Source organism: Chroicocephalus ridibundus, chromosome 5, assembly GCF_963924245.1.
Source record: "Chroicocephalus ridibundus chromosome 5, bChrRid1.1, whole genome shotgun sequence".
NCBI classification, from domain to species: Eukaryota; Metazoa; Chordata; class Aves; order Charadriiformes; family Laridae; genus Chroicocephalus; species Chroicocephalus ridibundus.
In genome coordinates this window covers 9,334,665-9,352,474 of record NC_086288.1, presented here as the reverse complement: position 1 = coordinate 9,352,474, position 17,810 = coordinate 9,334,665, and the positions used below count along the sequence as shown (strand labels likewise).

Here is a 17,810-nt window from a genome sequence, read left to right as displayed (position 1 = left end):
CACCAAATAAGCAGATCCCATACAAATCAGATTTGTAGTTATGTATGACTGATTTAATTAAAACTCTCAACCTGTAAAATAAAAAGTCTTCAAGCTTTTCCTGCCTAAATTATTGTTAGCCAAAGACAGTACTCATCCTTTCATTACAGGAGATGGAAAAGTGACAGGACATTTAACATCCGGGCACTTATTTTCACACACCCTGTTTTTTCAGCAATGTTTAGATTGGTTAAGAAAGAAAAAAAAAACCAACACTAAGAGTAAAATGAGATGGAAAAGTTTTCACGAGAAAATGTGAATGTTTTTTTTTTTTTCTTTCCTCTGTGCTCACACTAAATAGCCATAAGGACAAGGTCCCTTTTCTTGTTTTAGCCTTCCATGGATTGGTCACGTGGCCGTACAGGATGCAATGTTCACCCAAAAAAGCTAGTATAGTAATTATCAGTAGATCTCTCCACCATTCTGCCCAGACACACACACCACCCCCTCCCCTTTATCTTTCTATCCCTGAATAGGCAGCCTGATAGTATGAGATGCTCTGCACAGAAGACGGTTGCATCAAATCAGTATTCAGCAATTCAAAACATTCAACCACTTGCAGTGTCTTTCCCAGGCAATTTAGCAAGGTTATACTCTGTTAATAACTTATCTTCAGAAATAATGACATTTGTATTACAAAATTGAACAAGAGAGAGGACTTTACAGATAAGTGCCATTTATTCATAATGCTTGCATGTTAGCAATCATTTTATGGGTGCCCTTTAGACACAGGCACATCTCCATGTTTCAGCAATTATTCCTCATTTACGCATTCATAATTTGGGAGAGTTTTGAACTCCGAATGAGTAAGAAACCTAGACACAGCCTCAAATGGCTGAACGAGCCTTGATAACATTTCATAGCTAAGAGACTCCAAATAAATTAAATAATGGGTAGGGAAGCATGAACCTCTCCTAGTCTGTCTGTGAACACAGTGAAAAGTAGCAACAGTCTCCCAAATCTAGGATATAAGACAGAAATCTGTCTCACAGTCACAAAATCTCCTGTTACCATAGTGATGGAGACTGAGCAAACAACTAAAAATACCTGGTCTTATTCACACTGTCTTAGGAATGCGACCTAAATGACATGTAATACATGATTTTCCATGAGAAATTAATTGCATTTACTAGGAGCCAACACTGAGAAGCAGATAATGTGCAAGTATGTCGTGTGGTCAGACACTCAAAGATACCACGTTCTCAAAGATGCAGCTTGAACTGCATCAGCTTGAACGTGCAGCTGGCTGAAAGAAAGCATACAAAAAATTAGGATGAAAAGATGTAGGTCATTAACAAATCAAAAGCATCAATTAAACATCGGTTTCTCTCACTAAATAAAGTTTTACTTTAAAAGCATTCTTTGGAATTCCTGATACTTAAAACCAACCATAACCTCCAAAGAAGATGACTGTCCACAAGAATCTCCCAGTTGTGATGACCGTCAAACTTAGGAAGACACAAAGGTAATATAAATTCATGTTTAGACCAGCTTTGGTTCACAGCACCTACATATGTCAGTACAAATCAAAAGTGTGCTACAAAAGTGTGTGAGAGGAGAAATTAGAAGTGGCATTTCCCACCTCAACCTGTGAGGTGCCCAAAGAGGCTGCCTCGGTAAGTCTCACCCAGGAGCCGCTGCTGCTGCTCTACACTAAGAGCAGAGAATTGCAGGCTCCTCCACTGATGGCCCTGGGAAAAAGAAAAGCCAGAAGGAAGATTAGACTTTAGATTTACTCGAGGGGCTTAATCGGTTGCAGGTTTTTTTCTCTTTTTAAAAGGTAATGATCTCCCTCCTATTTACAGTAGAGGATATCTTGATTCTTGCCTTGCGACATCCTATTTTATTTACAAACGTTCACAGATGAATGTTTATAAAAAATTTGTTGGGCTGAGTTGTTCAAGGATGTTGGAGGGCAACCACCACTGACTTTTCAAAGGGGGCAAATGTTTTGCCTCGAGGCATCTGCAAGTGCAGACCTGCCACAAAATTGCTCTACACCCTCTTAAGTATATTCCAACATAGTATGGGATTACATTCCAGCATTTCTAGACACAGTGGAATTCTAGAAAATGTACTTTATTTCAAGTATAATGATAAAATGCTCCATTTTGAAAAAGATCATCAAGATCAGGAAGGGTTTGTGCTGACTATGCTTTTAACAGTAGCTTCTTTACCCATGCAAGTCAAAAAACAACCAAACAAAAACCTCAAAGCCTGCAGCATCTGCAATTGGAATTTTGTACCATTGCAGAGCATTTATAAGAAACCACTTACCTGGACAAACCACCTGGAAGACATGCTGCATGCCATTAGCAGGTATGGAATATCCAGTTTCTCAAAAATTCAGGCAGATCATTTCTGTCCATCTTTTTGTCAAACTCTCTCTTGGAAAACATTCTTTCATAAACTGAAGAACAGAGGCTTTTATCAGATATATATTTACAATAAGTTATTAGCCACCACTTCTTATTAGAAGTATTTTCTTCAGAATTTTCTCATCTCTTTTAGAAATATTTTCTTCAGAATCAAGTTCCAGTATTTAAAGGGTGGCTACAAAGAAGATGGAGACTCCCATTTTACAAGGAGTCACATGGAAAAGATGAGGGGTAACGGGTACAAGTTACTCCTGGGGAGACTCCGATTGGACACAAGAGGAAAATTTTGCACAATGAGAACAATCAGCCATTGGAACAATCTCCCCAGGGAAGTGGTGGATTCCCCAACACTGGACACTTCTAAGATTCAGTGGACAGGGTGCTGGACCATCCTGTCTAGACCATGCTTTTGCCAAGAAAGGTTGTATCAGATGATCCCTGATGTCCCTTCCAACCTGGTATTCTATGATTCTGTGATACTATGAAGTTAATATGCTTGATAAACTCTGTACGAAAACTTAGGCCTATGCAGAGGTCATATGATGGGGTAGTTTGCTGCTGAGTTACTCTTTGCACTAAAGTGAGTCCTTATCGAATGCAAAGGGGAACAGTTAGGCTGAAAAACATCTCTTGCCCATATTAGAATTTCTTAATATGGAAAAGTGACGGACTCTGCAGAACTAGGCTGGTAGAAAGAGGTCGAAGTAAGTAGATAATTATAGTGGTTAATACTCTTTTTTACTTAGCAGATAAGCTCAGTCCTACCAACAGCAGTATATTAAACTGCTCCCCCAAGAGTAAAAGGCAACGGGAAAACTCAGAGTGTCCCCAGTGTTATCATACTGGAAATGCCCGTAGATACCTTGTTGCAGGTATTTAAAAAAAGAACAAGGAGGACTTATATCTGCAGGCTAACAGTCAATTATTTCCTTGATAAATTTAATATATTAAATAATATAGCTTCAGTCAGAGAGACTAATTCAGAGATAGGTGTTGTCTGACTTATTTTGAACTGCTCAGGAAAGAAAAGGTACAAATTAAAAATAAAAAACTTCAGTCTCCTATATTTTCCTGTCCACAGAACATTACAGTTGATCTACCTAGCTCACATATTTTTGCAGAATTGGTGCAATTCTGCAAATCTTCTTCCCTGAGAGACAGAGGATACCAGTCTAGCTGATTTACTACTAATTAACAAACCACCGGTTTTCCTGTAAGGGTTAACAGCAATAGATCATATAACACTCTATGTTATGCATGAGCATCTATAACACGTCTCTTTCTGTCTTCATCAAAGCAGAGCAAATTAATGCCAATTTAACATTCAGAAAAAGAGCGTCTGTCTTTTTAGGCAGAGCTTGCACTCTAATCTTTGAAGACCATAAAGACAAAAAACCCAAAAAAGACAATACATTGGGCTGCAACATCTTATCACACCTACAAACAAAGAAGCTTTGAAGGTATAAATTTAAGAATTCCTATTAAAGCATCAGTGACTCAACTATCAACCAGCATTTCATTACAACACGAAGAGTAGTACAAACTTTTTAGTCAGCCAGCGTTAGACAGTATGTTATGAGTTATGCAGCCTCTGATAAGAATATAAATTTTTAGGAGGATATGGGTTATGTTTTAGGAATTAATCAGTTTTATTGATATTTTTTCTAACATATGGGGAAAATCAAATTTTTATATATATATACAAACACATTTCATTTTTATATGTTTTTCCTATGTGATATTAGGAATATAAAACCTGAATATGGAATTTAGAAATCAAAATTGAGACTATGCCATGAATCTTCAGATTACATGATTTGCATCAATAAGGCATTTGGAGAGAACTCAAAGTATACCCACTGAATATGTTCAAATTAAGTATTACAATCCTCCTACTTTATACTGAAATATAAAGCTTTATGAATGCAGAATTAAAGGACTGAATGGAAACGAATAGAGATATAAACAATTAATACATATCAAGGGGTAAGAATCAATTAGAACCTAATTCCAGTATTTAATGGGCGGAATATTTTTATTTCTCTGGAATGCTAATGCCTATTTAAAGGAGAGAAGGGGAAAAAGAAAAAGCAAAAAGCAGTACATTTCTAACCCTTAGGTATGAAAATGGTCACCTAAGTCCAACTTACAGTATTGCATACTAATTCTCTTTTTCTCAGCTTTTTCCCATCAGGAAAGCTATTTTCTAGTGTACATACTCATCTAATCTTAAATATTCTCTGTGATGGGGCAGCCTCCTCTTACTCTGGAAGAGGAATTTGAAGGGCAATGGATCAGACAAAAAGGAAGTTTAGATTAAATTTTGCAGTCTAAACTGCTTTTTATATTCCTTAATATCTTCCTATAACCCTTGGGGTGATAAGGACTACACAAATAGAAACATTCAGAAGAATGCAGAAGGCAGTCAACAGAGCATGTGGAGCTAAGAACATGCAGTTTTGGTATTAGTCAACTATTTCCTCCTTTTCAACACTTCTCTGCTTATGTATCAGGAGAAGCAGCCCTTATGTCTGTGCCTTCTTGATTACACCTTCAAGCTATTGTCATTTATGCTTCTCCTGACCATTGCTGTTTATTCTATTGTGTTTGCCCATGAATGTTCTACCATACAGAAGAACAACATCTGTCTTCTCTACCACACTTTCTTGACTGTACAGTGAGTGAGCCATCAAACTAATGAAGAAACAGGGGAAACAAAAGCAGGTATAAAAACTAGTTCCATGAATAAAATATATAATACATGGATTGCTCAAAAAAATCTGCAAAGGGATCTTCTTTAAACAGGCTCTCTAATCGTACAAGTTATTTCCTTATGGGAGATGTTTAAGTGCTATTCAGTTTCCACACAATCCCTTAAAAATAGAATAGGCAATAATACTAGGGGAAAAAAATCTTGGCAAGAATGGATAAAAAGGATAAAGTGTTAAGAAAATTGTGATGATACTCAGTTTTGCACTTTTTCACCTACTAACTTATTACAAACCATCCTTCCTGACAGTTTGTGACACTGCCCATCATTTAACAGTTAACATAGTTACAGCCTAAGAACCACAACACAATGACACACTTACAGTGTCATTGTGTTATTACAAATGTAATTACATTGTCATTGCAAGTGCAGCATGCAAGAGATTAAAATATTTAATGATAATTAATTATGAGTTAATAATTAATCTCTTCATCAAGTGACCAGGAGAATCTCTTCATTCAAGCTAAACCCTGCAGTTCTGCAGTGCCAGAATGACATTTTAGAAATGCAGCTGTGCGTATGAACTGAAATCTTCCTTGCACCAAAAATCACTTTAAAATAATTGTGTTGCAGACATAGAATACTCCTTAACAATGGACAAACCATTGAAATTAAAATAAAAAATAACTCTATTAAAAATGGGATGACTTACATTTTCTTTTGTCTATGCACTCCTCTAATTCAAAATACCGAAGTGGTGTACAAAGATCCAAAACACCAGGTCAACATTTAATGAGGGCTACCATACAACTGCTGGTAGGGATGGCCCAGGACTTGTAGAATTTAATTACATATATGTTTCACTTTTACTACTCTAAGAAATAAGTGAAGGGTGACTAAAGAAACATATGAGGATGTGGAACTGTGTGCAGTGTATAAGAAAATCTCAAAAGAAAGCAAGAACAAATTCCATTTCTGTAAACTCATATGGACAGATACGTAAAAGCAATAACTCCATAGTGCTGATAAGGGATGATCCTTTCCAAAGGTGATTGGATAAAACTATTTTGGGATAAACACGTTTTATCCCAAATTACATAAGTAGTTCAGGAATTACGTGAAATACTATCTGCACATAATCAGAGTCTTGGGGAAAATAGAAGTTTCTCTATCTCAGCAGAGGAAAAGTGGAAGAGTGAAGCTTGGCAAGGTAAGAAACTGTGTTCAACGTTCAGTTTTTTGATTAAAAGTATATCGTGGGAGGAAAAATACATATTTGTTTTCTACAGCACAGGAGTAGATGTCTAGAAATGCTGTCTCACCTCCTTACTAATTATATCAACGGCAAAAAAACTCCCTCTCCTCGAGTATATAAAGTGAAGGAATATGTTTAAAGGTTGATGATTACCAAATAATATGACCTGATTTATATTACCCTATTTTAGGATTCTGGAAGACTAATAAAATAGATTGTTTAATGGATTACTTAGTTCCTCCTTAACCCACTTATTTGAATTAGGTACAAGTTTTCTTATGATATACTTCTTAGATAAGAGGCTTAGACATCACCAGAAAAATGGTATCTTAACTGAAGTTATGCAGCCTCCACCAGCACTCAGCACGCAATGTACATGAGCCCTTTCAACTTGAAAATAAACTCTGAGATGGAAGGCAAAAGTGCATATTGCGGCATTCTAGTATGTCATTTCTCAGGAACTGGCATTTCATTAGCAATATTAGATGACAAACATGAAAAACAGTAATTATGCTATAGAATTTTTTTTAAGTAATTGAAACTTAAAACAGAGTGGGAGAAGAAGAGTGAAATAAACAACCTGTTAGTTACGGCCTGTTTCTCTACCTGAAAAACTGCAAGCCCCAGAATTAACAGTACAATATGCGTGTACACCAAGACTCTCTGAAGGCAGAGGGATCAAATGTCACACAGATTATTTTAGTAAAAAAGCTAACAGAGAGCCTTCTTGAGATCAAGTGATGGAAAATGGGTCCCAGCAGAGCACCCCCTATCACGAAACAGCCACGACAGACAGACTAGCTGAGCACAGGGGTTTTTTCATAGCAAAATAGTAATAATCAAGAATTCTTACATTACTGGAATGTAAGTGGCACATGGATTAAAGAATCAAGACATTACCTTAATCTTTACTCTCTTGAATGCCCTGTGTTCAAGCCACCCTCTCACATATCATTGAATGCAAATGACTGCTTTAAGTACTTCTCTACTGCTACAATACTTTCTAATATTACGAGGAGCTTCAAAGACTTCCAGATGAGTCACATTTTTCTTCACCTTCTTCTGAGTTTGAAGGTCAAAGCATTTGCCACTAGCAATTAAAGCACAGAAGATTTGTTCAGTTTAGTGGACAAATGCTTGAACTATGAATTAAAATTCTAGAAGACAAATTGTAATGTGCACCTAAAATAATTACAGAATCACATACAATCCTTTTATTTACATGAATAGCTTGAAAAGATTTAAAAGGAACTGTTGGTCACTTACCATCTACAATCACAGAATTAGCATCCAAATCTGCTTGCCAACTGTTCTGCTGCAGCTGCGTAGATCTGCACAATGCCAATGGCTTTGTAAACTATAAGGATTAAGTTATTATTTTAAAGTTTGTTAACATTTTAAATTCCTATCGAGATGTACATTTTTTTACAAAGTGGAGACCACAAAAAGTCTTATTTTGTGTGAAAATACACTATTTCAAAAAAATAAATTTGAGTAAGACTACAAAAATAACTTACCTACCAGCTCTTAGGATTTAACTGCTATATGAACTATAACAGATAGACACATTGAAACCTTTAAGCGTCTAAGTTGCCAGGAAATGTTCCCCGCAAAGAAAGATTTCAGAAGAACATAGAAAAGTAACAAAACCAATCCTTTTCATAAGAACACACCAGGAAAGGCTGTATTGGAGATTTTCCTGTCAAAACAAGATAGCAGAAACACCAGAAAACCCAAGATATTCAATAACCTCAATTGTACATGTATTTGCTACCGTAAAATTACTAAAAAGTAATTTTAAAACTTTGCTGAAAGCTCTCAACTTTGTCTTGAAAGGAACTCTCCAAAGTTTCATCACTACAGTCCTCCTGTGTGATTATTTGACTATGTCCCAACTGAGGAAACGATCCAAATACATATGATGAATAATCAAAGCGCTAGATTTTGCATTTCAAGCAGTGTAACCGGCAGAAGTGTAAACCAAAACGTAGATGAGGTTTTTGCATTGACCACATTTAGAGCTTTCTTTTTTCCTGATGGAAAAATTGTGAATAGAAATAGTCATTTTATAGTTAAGGTCATAAGTAGCTGTGTGCTGTAAAGTCAGTTGTAATTTTACTTACTACATCCAGATTGTGCGAAGACTAAACCAATCTGCTTGAAATATCATTGAATTGAGAGGAAAATATTTTTCAATGTCTGGTCTTAATTAAGTAAGGTGCTGGTCAGATAAGATGCTTGAGAAACTGAGATCTGAGTATTTCTCAAAATCTTGTCTTTTGCTGGGTTTTTTTCTTTGTTTTTTTTTTATGAGGTTATAATATATTTTATTTTTTTTAAACAAAATAACTTAGATGATGAATTTCAAACTGGTTATTTTCTGGTATTCTGTAGCACTTTCTCCCTCTAGCCAAGAGCCTGCAGGATTTCTCATCGAACCATCTTCTTATAATTAAAAAAATATAATTTGCACTTATTCATCATGCCACTCTATGCCACAAAGACAAATCTGTTCCATCAATCTTGATCTCTCTACTGGCTAAAAAATCACCCAGGTATTTCATACAACCTCACAGTACAGGACCACAATTTCACCTGTATTCTGGTACACACTCTAACCTTTTCCACTAAACAAAGAATTGAACCCTCTACCAGCAAGGGCTCTGTATTATTTTCCCCAGTGATTCTATCCAAGAACAGCAGCATTTTAATTTGCTTGTAGAGTTTCAAAGAAATTGCAGTTTCAGAGGTTACGCAGGGAATGAGTGGACTCATCACCACAAAAGTTTCTAGACGGGTCTAGCCAGTTTGCAGGTGATGCCTATCTACTCTGAGACATGAGAACATGCAAAAGACTACATCATTGCGCTGCTCAAATCCACTGTCTTTGAAGACAAAGGAACAACATTATGCCAGACGGCCAGGAAAGGAACTACCTAACTTTTCAGATACATGGCTATATAGAATATACACAGTATTTCTATAGATTATTTTTTTCCAAATTTTGTGAAAAGGTTTATCAGAGGCAATTATCTCTGTTGGGAGGGCAGGTCCCATCGTACTATCTTACAGGAAAAAAAAGTTTGAAATATTTTCTTAACGTTGTCTTGAGATTTATTTCAGTTTCTAGATATAGGTTGATTTTTCAAGCAAGACCCTCAAATCACTATGTAAGTTGAGGTAGAGGTAGGTTATTGGGGGAAGGCAGGGCACTTGGACAGAAAGAGACAAAGTCTTCCTAAAATCAACAAATTTTAATATTTTTTAGTGAAAATTTTATTTCAGAAAAATTCTGATTTTGTAACCATTACATTCTTTTCTAGATCCATGATTATAAAAAATATATGAAAGATCTGGACAAGTGGCTGTTTGAAAGATTGAGTGTACAATCAAATCCTCACTTAGGTACAGCAGCTGTCTGCACTACAGATGTCTTTGTAAAATCAAATTCATGCTGCAGTTCTGATGGCAATGCATTAAATGGCTCTTCCTACTGAATTATACATGTGGCAATTTTTTTATAATCTCACAATTTAATTTCATGCAATTTACATATTCTGATTAATAGTGCTGTGTAAAGATATATTTAATATGCTCTGGCACTGCTGTATAAATAATGTCTTATATCAGTATTTTGTGCTGTTCTTAAAGATTCATTTATTTTAAGGTTGTGTTTGGGTTACACTGTTCTTTCTCTTATATTTCACAAAAAAATGCATACTAAACTACCTCTTGCTTAATGTGATTTCTCTCAGTTACACTATGTCTAATTATAACTTTTAGAGGAAATTTCATTGTTTTAATAGAAGAAAATAGTTAACCAGAAAAAAGTAGAGTTTATTTAATAAGCGTTTAGAACATACTGGAACAGAACAAATACCAAGCGTGTAGTTTGAAAAGGAATTTCTATCAAACCAACAGTTTATCTGCATTAATATATATTCCGTCACTTAAAAAACTCAGTTCAGATAATGCTACTAATTAGTTTTGGCTGATATTGGAGTATTTTGTATGCCCCATTTATAAAAGCTGTTTGCCCATCTGTTAATAGGTTGGAAGTGATTAAAGGACACTTATTTTGGCTGTTGCAAAGGCCAAATCATTTTAAAGCTGCAAATATGTGACAAAATCAGCTAAAGGTTTGCCAAGTTCAGGACCTGATTTTCCTAAAGAGTTGTGGTGTCTGCTTCCTTTCCCTCCTGCCTAAAGTATCTATGAGTTTTCAGTATACAAAAGCAAAAAAAAATCAGCATACTATGACAGGCCACACTTACTATCTATTTGTTTAAACAGAGGTTTTAATAAATTCAGAATGTTTTTCAGATCTCCAGCGAAAAAGCATTTCTTCTCTTTGTATATTAACTCTGAAGCATTGCTTCTGAGATCTTAGCTAAAACGTGGCTTACAAAAGTACCCAGTATCGCTGCATTTTAACACCTGTGCCTTCTCTTTCTGTCTATTCTTTCAACACTGTGCATTAAAGAACAGGAAAATGGGAAAAGAAGTCAATATGGGAAATACCAGAGGAAAAAGAAGACAGAAAAGAGGGTAAAGAATTTGAATGAAAAGGACAGTCATGGAGAGTGAGCTGGGAATCAACGGCAAACCAAAAACCCTAACGGCAAGAGATTTATGTGTGCCATTATTGCGAGATAATTACAGACTTCAGTTCCATCTGGGGAAGAGTATTTCAGTCATATGTTTAACTTAAATAAGACGACAAGAATTAGCCTCGTACAGAGGGATTTAATAACTCCTGTATACCATGTACATCCTATGGCCTACCTGAAGGCAAATCTCACGTATTAAATTATACCTTGCTGTTTCTCCATATACTTAACTTGGTGCTTTACAGTATCAGGACAGAACCCAAGCTCACCCTTACTCTAGGTAAAACGTAGCAATGGAATTGTGAAAAGAGTATTCCAACAGATATTCTAACCCTGGTTTGTCTGCAAACCCCTGAATAATTCTTTTTTTCCTTGACTGGATTTGAACTGTAATACCAAAGGGAAAAGACTAATAACTAACCCTAGACTTATTTGCTTCATCTACAAATTTAATTTTATAAATGAGCACCATAAAGTGCTACCGACATACATTAAAGACATGCCACCTGCTTTGTACTACTTTAATGGAAAATCTGTCAAGTACTTTCTTTAATGATTATATGTCTTAAAAATTCAACAAATGAAAGGATTATCACTGAAATCATATTAATCTGCAAAGGATTAACAGCCTACTGTTGAAAGACTTCATGAACTGCAATAGGAGAGGATCTGAAATAAAAAATGCAGAGCGCTTTTCACATAAATAGTGCAGAAAGATTGTAGAGGTTGAAGCAGCAAAAGTGAAAATGGACTGAAACTAAGAACGGTGATGTGAATCAAACACTTCAGCACTGAAAATAAAATAAAATCATAGAGAACGTGCTATAAGCTGTAACATCCTTACCACCTGCATGCAGTATACTCATTTTCTTTGTAAGTTTCTGTGACCAGTTGTGCTCTCGTTATCACTTGTAATTTTAAACAGATTTAGATACATTATCTGAAATGTCTTTTTTAGAGAATGAAACAATTTTATTGAACGTTCTGAAGTTAATGGAACACCGAGAATGAAGTCTTGATTTCCTACTGATACAGTTTTCTTTAAGGGGTAGAAAGACGCCCCCCCGGTTTTTCAACAGCACACAGTTTAGCTTTTAGAATTTCAAGAAACAGATTGCTTTATTTCTCTGTTGTATTTTCCCTGCCTGTAGGACATTAATGAAATCATGACCAGGCATTTCTTACTATTTAATGGCCAACAGAGTTCATTTCATCAAACTACATTCAGTAGTTATCCATATTCATGAAGACACTTAAGGATGTGTTTGATTTTAGCTTTAGTAGGATTTAAGGATATGCTTAAACTTAGGCATATACTTAAAATGCTGTGCTGAATTCGGATGGAGGCAACTGCATGCTTACCTGAGCTAAAGTTAAAATTAAGCATATGCTTAAGTGTTTTGCTGAATACAGATGGAGTGCTGAACTGGAGCCCAGTGATTACTCATGAGTGTCAGTATGTTCTCAATCCAGAAATTATCACTTTACAAATAAAATCTGAAGATATGCATATACATAATCAATGTATGGCTGAGTAGAATTTTGATGACCATCTAATTACAATTCATGCAGACATGAATTAAGAAGATGATGAAACACTGCTTAAACTCAAAGTTACATCCCAAAATATTCACTCAGGATGTACACAGAAAACAAAATATGACAGTCAAACAACCCGGAGGAATAAAGGCAAGCTATAAGGACAGGCACAACAACAGCTTCCACCTCCAGTGAAGACACAGTTTTCAATTTTAGTGGGCCCAGTTTAGTTGGTCTCAGGGCCTGACAGTAAAATTTGCCTAATTTCCTGAGGCTGCAATTATGTTAATGGCAGATCAGATACACAGATCTCCCTAACCACACAGAAGAACCCAGAATCACCATCCTGAGGTTTTGCAACATAACGAGATTGAGAATCTATCAATTACTTAGAAATAGTGTAAATGTATGACTAAGACTCATTCATGCTTTCTAATGTCTTTCCCAGTTTTCAGTATTAATTTCAAAAAGAAAAACGCTGAAAAATAAGTTTGGAAAAAAGTAAAACGGTTTCATCTGCTGTCATTTTTACAAAAGATGAATAGGAAAAAAGTACCTCTTTTCTGACTTAGCGCCTGATGCAACGCTCTTCTTTTTGTTGGCTTGGAAGTCTACCATAATCTGGAAAGACAGAAGACCTAGTCAATTAGGTAAAATCTAAGATAGTTTATAACTGTCATATATTTCAAGAACTGGACATATACTTTAAAAGGTTTTAAATTTAAAAGGGTTTTCATTTTAAAAGATTTTACATTCCAGCCACTTCAGCCAGTAAATCAGCTTCATCGGGGACCCAATTGAAATGTCTCTATGCAAACACACACAGCATGGTGAATAAACAAAAGAAGTTAGAGACGTGCACACGCCTGCAGGGCTGATTTTAATAGCATCACAGAGACGTGATGGGATGACTCCTATGACTGGAGTGTTGGAATGGAAGGATACAAGCACTTTAGGAAGGACGGGCAGGGGAGACGAGGAAGGGGTATCGCCCTCTATGTCAATGACCAGCTGGAGTGTGCAGAGCACCACCTGCGGATGGATGAGGAGCTCACTGAGAGCTTATGGGTCAGGATTAAAGGGAGGGCATGGACAGGTGACATTACAGTGGGGGTATGCTATAGGCCACCTGACTGGGAAGATCAAGTGGATGAGGCCCTCTATAGACAAATAGGAGCAGCCTCATGTTCGCAAGCCTTGGTCCTCGTGGGGGACTTCAACCACCCCAATATCTGTTGGAGGGACAACACAGCAGGGCATAACCAATCCAGGAGGGTCCTGGAATACGTTGATGATAACTTTCTTCTCCAAGTGATAGAAAAGCCAATGAGGAGAGGTGCTATGCTGGACCTTGTTCTCACCAACAAGGAGGGGCTGGTGGGGAATGTGAAGCTCAAGGGCAGCCTTGGCTGCAGTGACCATGAAATGGTGGAGTTCAAGATCCTTAGGGCAGCAAGGAGAGTACAGAGCAAGCTCCCTATCTGGACTTCAAGAGAGCAGACTTTGGCCTCTTCAGGGATCTGCTTGGCAGAGTACCGTGAGATAAAGCCCTGGAAGGAAGAGGGGACAAGAAAGCTGGTCAATATTCAAGGACCACGTCCTCCAAGCTCAGGAGCAATGCATTGCAACAAAGAGCAAGCCAGGCAAAAATGCCAGGAGGCCTGCATGGACAAACAAGGAGCTCCTGACAAACTCAAACAGAAAAAGCAAGCACACAAAGAGTGGAAGCAAGGACAGGTAGCCTGGGAGAAATACAGAGAAATTGTCTGAGTAGCCAGGGATCAGGTTAGGAAAAGTTAAAGCCTAGAGTTAAATCTGGCCAGGGATGCCAATGGCAACAAGAAAAGCTTCTACAGGTATGTCAGTGATAAAAGGGGAAATGTAGACCCTCTCCAGAAGGAAATGGGAGACTTGGTTACCTGGGATATGGGCAAGGCTGAGGAACTCAATGGCTTTTTTGCCTCAGTCTTCACCAGCAAGTGCTCTAGCCACACCACCCAAGCCACAGAAGGTAAAGGCAGGGACTGGGAGAACGAACAACTGTCCACTGTAGGAGAAGATCAGGTTCAAGACCATCTAAGGAACCTGAAGACGTACAAATTCATGGGACCTGATGAGATACATCCGCAGGTCCCGAGGGAAGTGGTGGACGAAGTTGCTAAGCCACTATCCGTCACATTTGAAAAGTCATGGCAGTCTGCTGAAGTTCCCACTGAGTGGAAAAGGGGAAACAACACCCCCATTTTTAAAAAGGGAAAAAAGGAAGACAGAGGGAACTACGGACCCGTCAGTCTCACCTCTGTGCCTGGCAAGATCATGGAGCAGATCCTCCTGGAAACTCTGCTAAGGCACATGGAAAACAAGAAGGTGATCAGTGACAGCCAACATGACTTCACTAAAAGCAAATTGTGTCTGACAAATTTGGTGGCCTTCTATGACAGCGTTACGGCATTGGTGGGTAAGGGAAGAGCAACTGACATCATCTACCTAGACCCACCTGGAGTACTGTGTCCAGCTCTGGGGCCCCCAACGTAAAAGTGAGTCCAGAGGAGGGGCACGAAGATGATCAGAGGGCTGGAGCACCTCTCCTATGAGGACAGGCTGAGAGAGGACAGGCTGGGGTTGTTTAGTCTGGAGAAGAGAAGGCTCCGGGGAGACATTATAGCAGCCTTCCAGTACCTAAAGGGGGCCTACAGGAGAGATGGGGAGGGAGCGCAGTAGTAGGACGAGGGGTAACCGTTTTAAATTGTAAGAGAGTGGATTTAGATTAGATATTAGGAAGGAATTCTTTACTGTGAGGGTGGTGAGACACTGGAACAGGTTGCCCAGAGATGCTGTGGATGCCCCATCCCTGGAAGTGGTCAAGGCCAGGCTGAATGGGGCTTTGAGCAACCTGGTCTAATGGAGAGTGTCCCTGACCATGGCAGGAGGGCTGGAACTAGATGATCTTGAAGGTCCCTTCCAACCCAAACCATTCTATGATTCTATGAAATTTAGATATGGCTTACTACTTTATTGACCAAAACTAAAAAGTTGAAAGAAATAAACCTAACCTACTAAGTAACAGCGAATGTCAGGGGTTAATCTAGCAATACTTTGCTTTAAATTCACATGTACAGGTTCAAAATAGGTAAATATTGCTTTCTGCTTTCCATCCCCTCAATGAATACTCCCTGCCCTTCTACCTTAGAATTCCAACAGTGTTTTCATTTAATGAATTATGAAAACATAAAGCCAACAAACATTTGCTATCACTTGAACAAATCAGGTTCTTTGGCTTTTGTTGTGATGCATTTCTGATCTGGCTACCTCTTAGAAAGGATACTATGATCTGTAAAAGACTCAGAGAAAAGAAAAAAAAGAAAAAAGAAAAACAAACAAGCCAGTGTATAACTGAAGCATGTAACTATAACCCCCTCAGACGTCCTTGCCATTTTAATTCTTGTGTTCCTGAAACACAGTGATAGACAAAAGCATGTTAAAGAACAGACATCTGACATCACACCAAAATACCACCCATCTGAATATGCTCTTCCTAACAAAGGAGTATAGGCAGGCATAAGAAACATGGCACTTTCAAGGGTGATTTGCCTCCGTTATAGACTTCAGATTATCAGCAGTTTAGTGACTGAGGTAGAGGCAGCATCTATACCCTTATGTTTAATAGCCACTGAATAACCATTCAGATATCAAATCGTCTAATCCCTTTCTGATCCCTCTTCTATTTTCAGACTTTGCTACACCTGTGGCTGCCAGATCCACAATTGAATTATGCATTATATGGAAAAAAAATTGTATTTTTTGTTCTAAATTTGCTACTCGATGATTTCATCAGGCCCCTGTAGTTCTTGAGCTAAACTACATTATTCTTTATTAGTATTTCCCCTACTTTCAAGATTTTTATTCCTGATATATTACCTAGATTTTATGATATTGAATCAACGGATGGTAAAATGGTATATTATCGGTAAATACAGCATGAAATATTTTCCCACCTGATGATTCCCAGCTTATTTAGTCTGTTTTATGACAGAAACTCTTCCTCACCTCTGGCAATCCCATACACTACCTTCTAAATTCCTTTTCTTTTTAGGACAGTATGACTGACACCTGGTATTTAAATATGGGTGTACTATGGATGTAGTAAGAGCTCTAGCCCGATGAGCAGGCAGCTACACAGGTACTTTGATATTCTTCATAAATTCTAATTAGCTTTTAAGTGCTACAGCTTGTCTTGGGAGTCTTCCTGTCAGAAAGGACCTGACACATCCAATCAGCTGAAGGAAAGACTGCATGCCTGACAGGTGATTTGTTCCTATCCACCTCATGAAAAACTGAGTCCTATTGGTTGCATGTTTCCACACATTTTTGGCTACCTCATGCTTCAGATCCTGCTCCCTAGTCTCATTTACTCAAGCCAGAGTCTCATATTTAACTGTACACTAGCCTTGCCTATTATCTACCACCTTAGACCCTACCACGCTCTATGGACTTCCTGATTCTTCAGCCCAGTTCCCAGCTACGCCGTTCTCCCAGCACTTCCACTGATTCTTCTTCTGACCTGATGTGCTTATCTTCTGTTGATAACTCCTAACTGTAACTTCTCTCCACACTGCTATCTGCCTCAAGGTACACAGACACGGTGATGTTTTCTGTTCAGCCCTAAGTTCTTTCCCTTTCCATACAAAACCTCCTACTGTGTTTTGTACTCCCTTTGGTTAGCAATTTCAGACAACTAACCACAATGATTCTAGGTTCCTGCCTGTGTGAAAATGCCAAATTCGGAGCTCGTTCAGGTGTACATGTACAGAGTGATTCCCTCCATCAAACTTTGTCATTACTGTTTCAATTACTAGAATGTTTTGATGAACAAATAACAAAACATGAGTTTGTTTGAAAAATCAGTTGTGGTACATGCTACATTACTGTCAGCAATGCATTAGGTACAACTAATCCACTCTTTCAAGCATTACATTTAGCAAGTCTACCCATAGAGTCTGAACGCTAGACACTGATTATAATTTTTAAACCAAAGAATGCAGGTTTTAAAAGCTGCAAGTCAGTGCACTGACTTGTATTGCAGATTTCAAGCAGTGAGGTGAGTTAGACAACTGTTAGGGAAAAAAATTCTTAGGAGGCTGCTCTTCAAGCAATTACTCTTGCAAATAGAAGACGTGGCTCTGCACACCCTTGTATATTTAGGATCATCAGCCACCAGTGTACTTAACAGTGTTATCATGGTGGGAGAGATAAAATGCATGCACATGCTCAGGAATAGT

General features: G+C 37.8%; 1 protein-coding gene across 1 annotated transcript in view; it reads right to left on the bottom strand.

Annotated features, from left to right (window-relative positions):
• IQCM (IQ motif containing M) overlaps window positions 1-17,810 on the bottom strand; it is a 112,333-nt gene that overhangs the window by 63,108 nt on the left and 31,415 nt on the right. Inside the window, 4 exon segments of the mRNA XM_063336177.1 lie at window positions 2,317-2,372; window positions 2,374-2,449; window positions 5,840-5,960; window positions 7,283-7,472. Coding sequence (XP_063192247.1) covers window positions 2,317-2,372; window positions 2,374-2,449; window positions 5,840-5,960; window positions 7,283-7,472 — 443 coding nt within the window.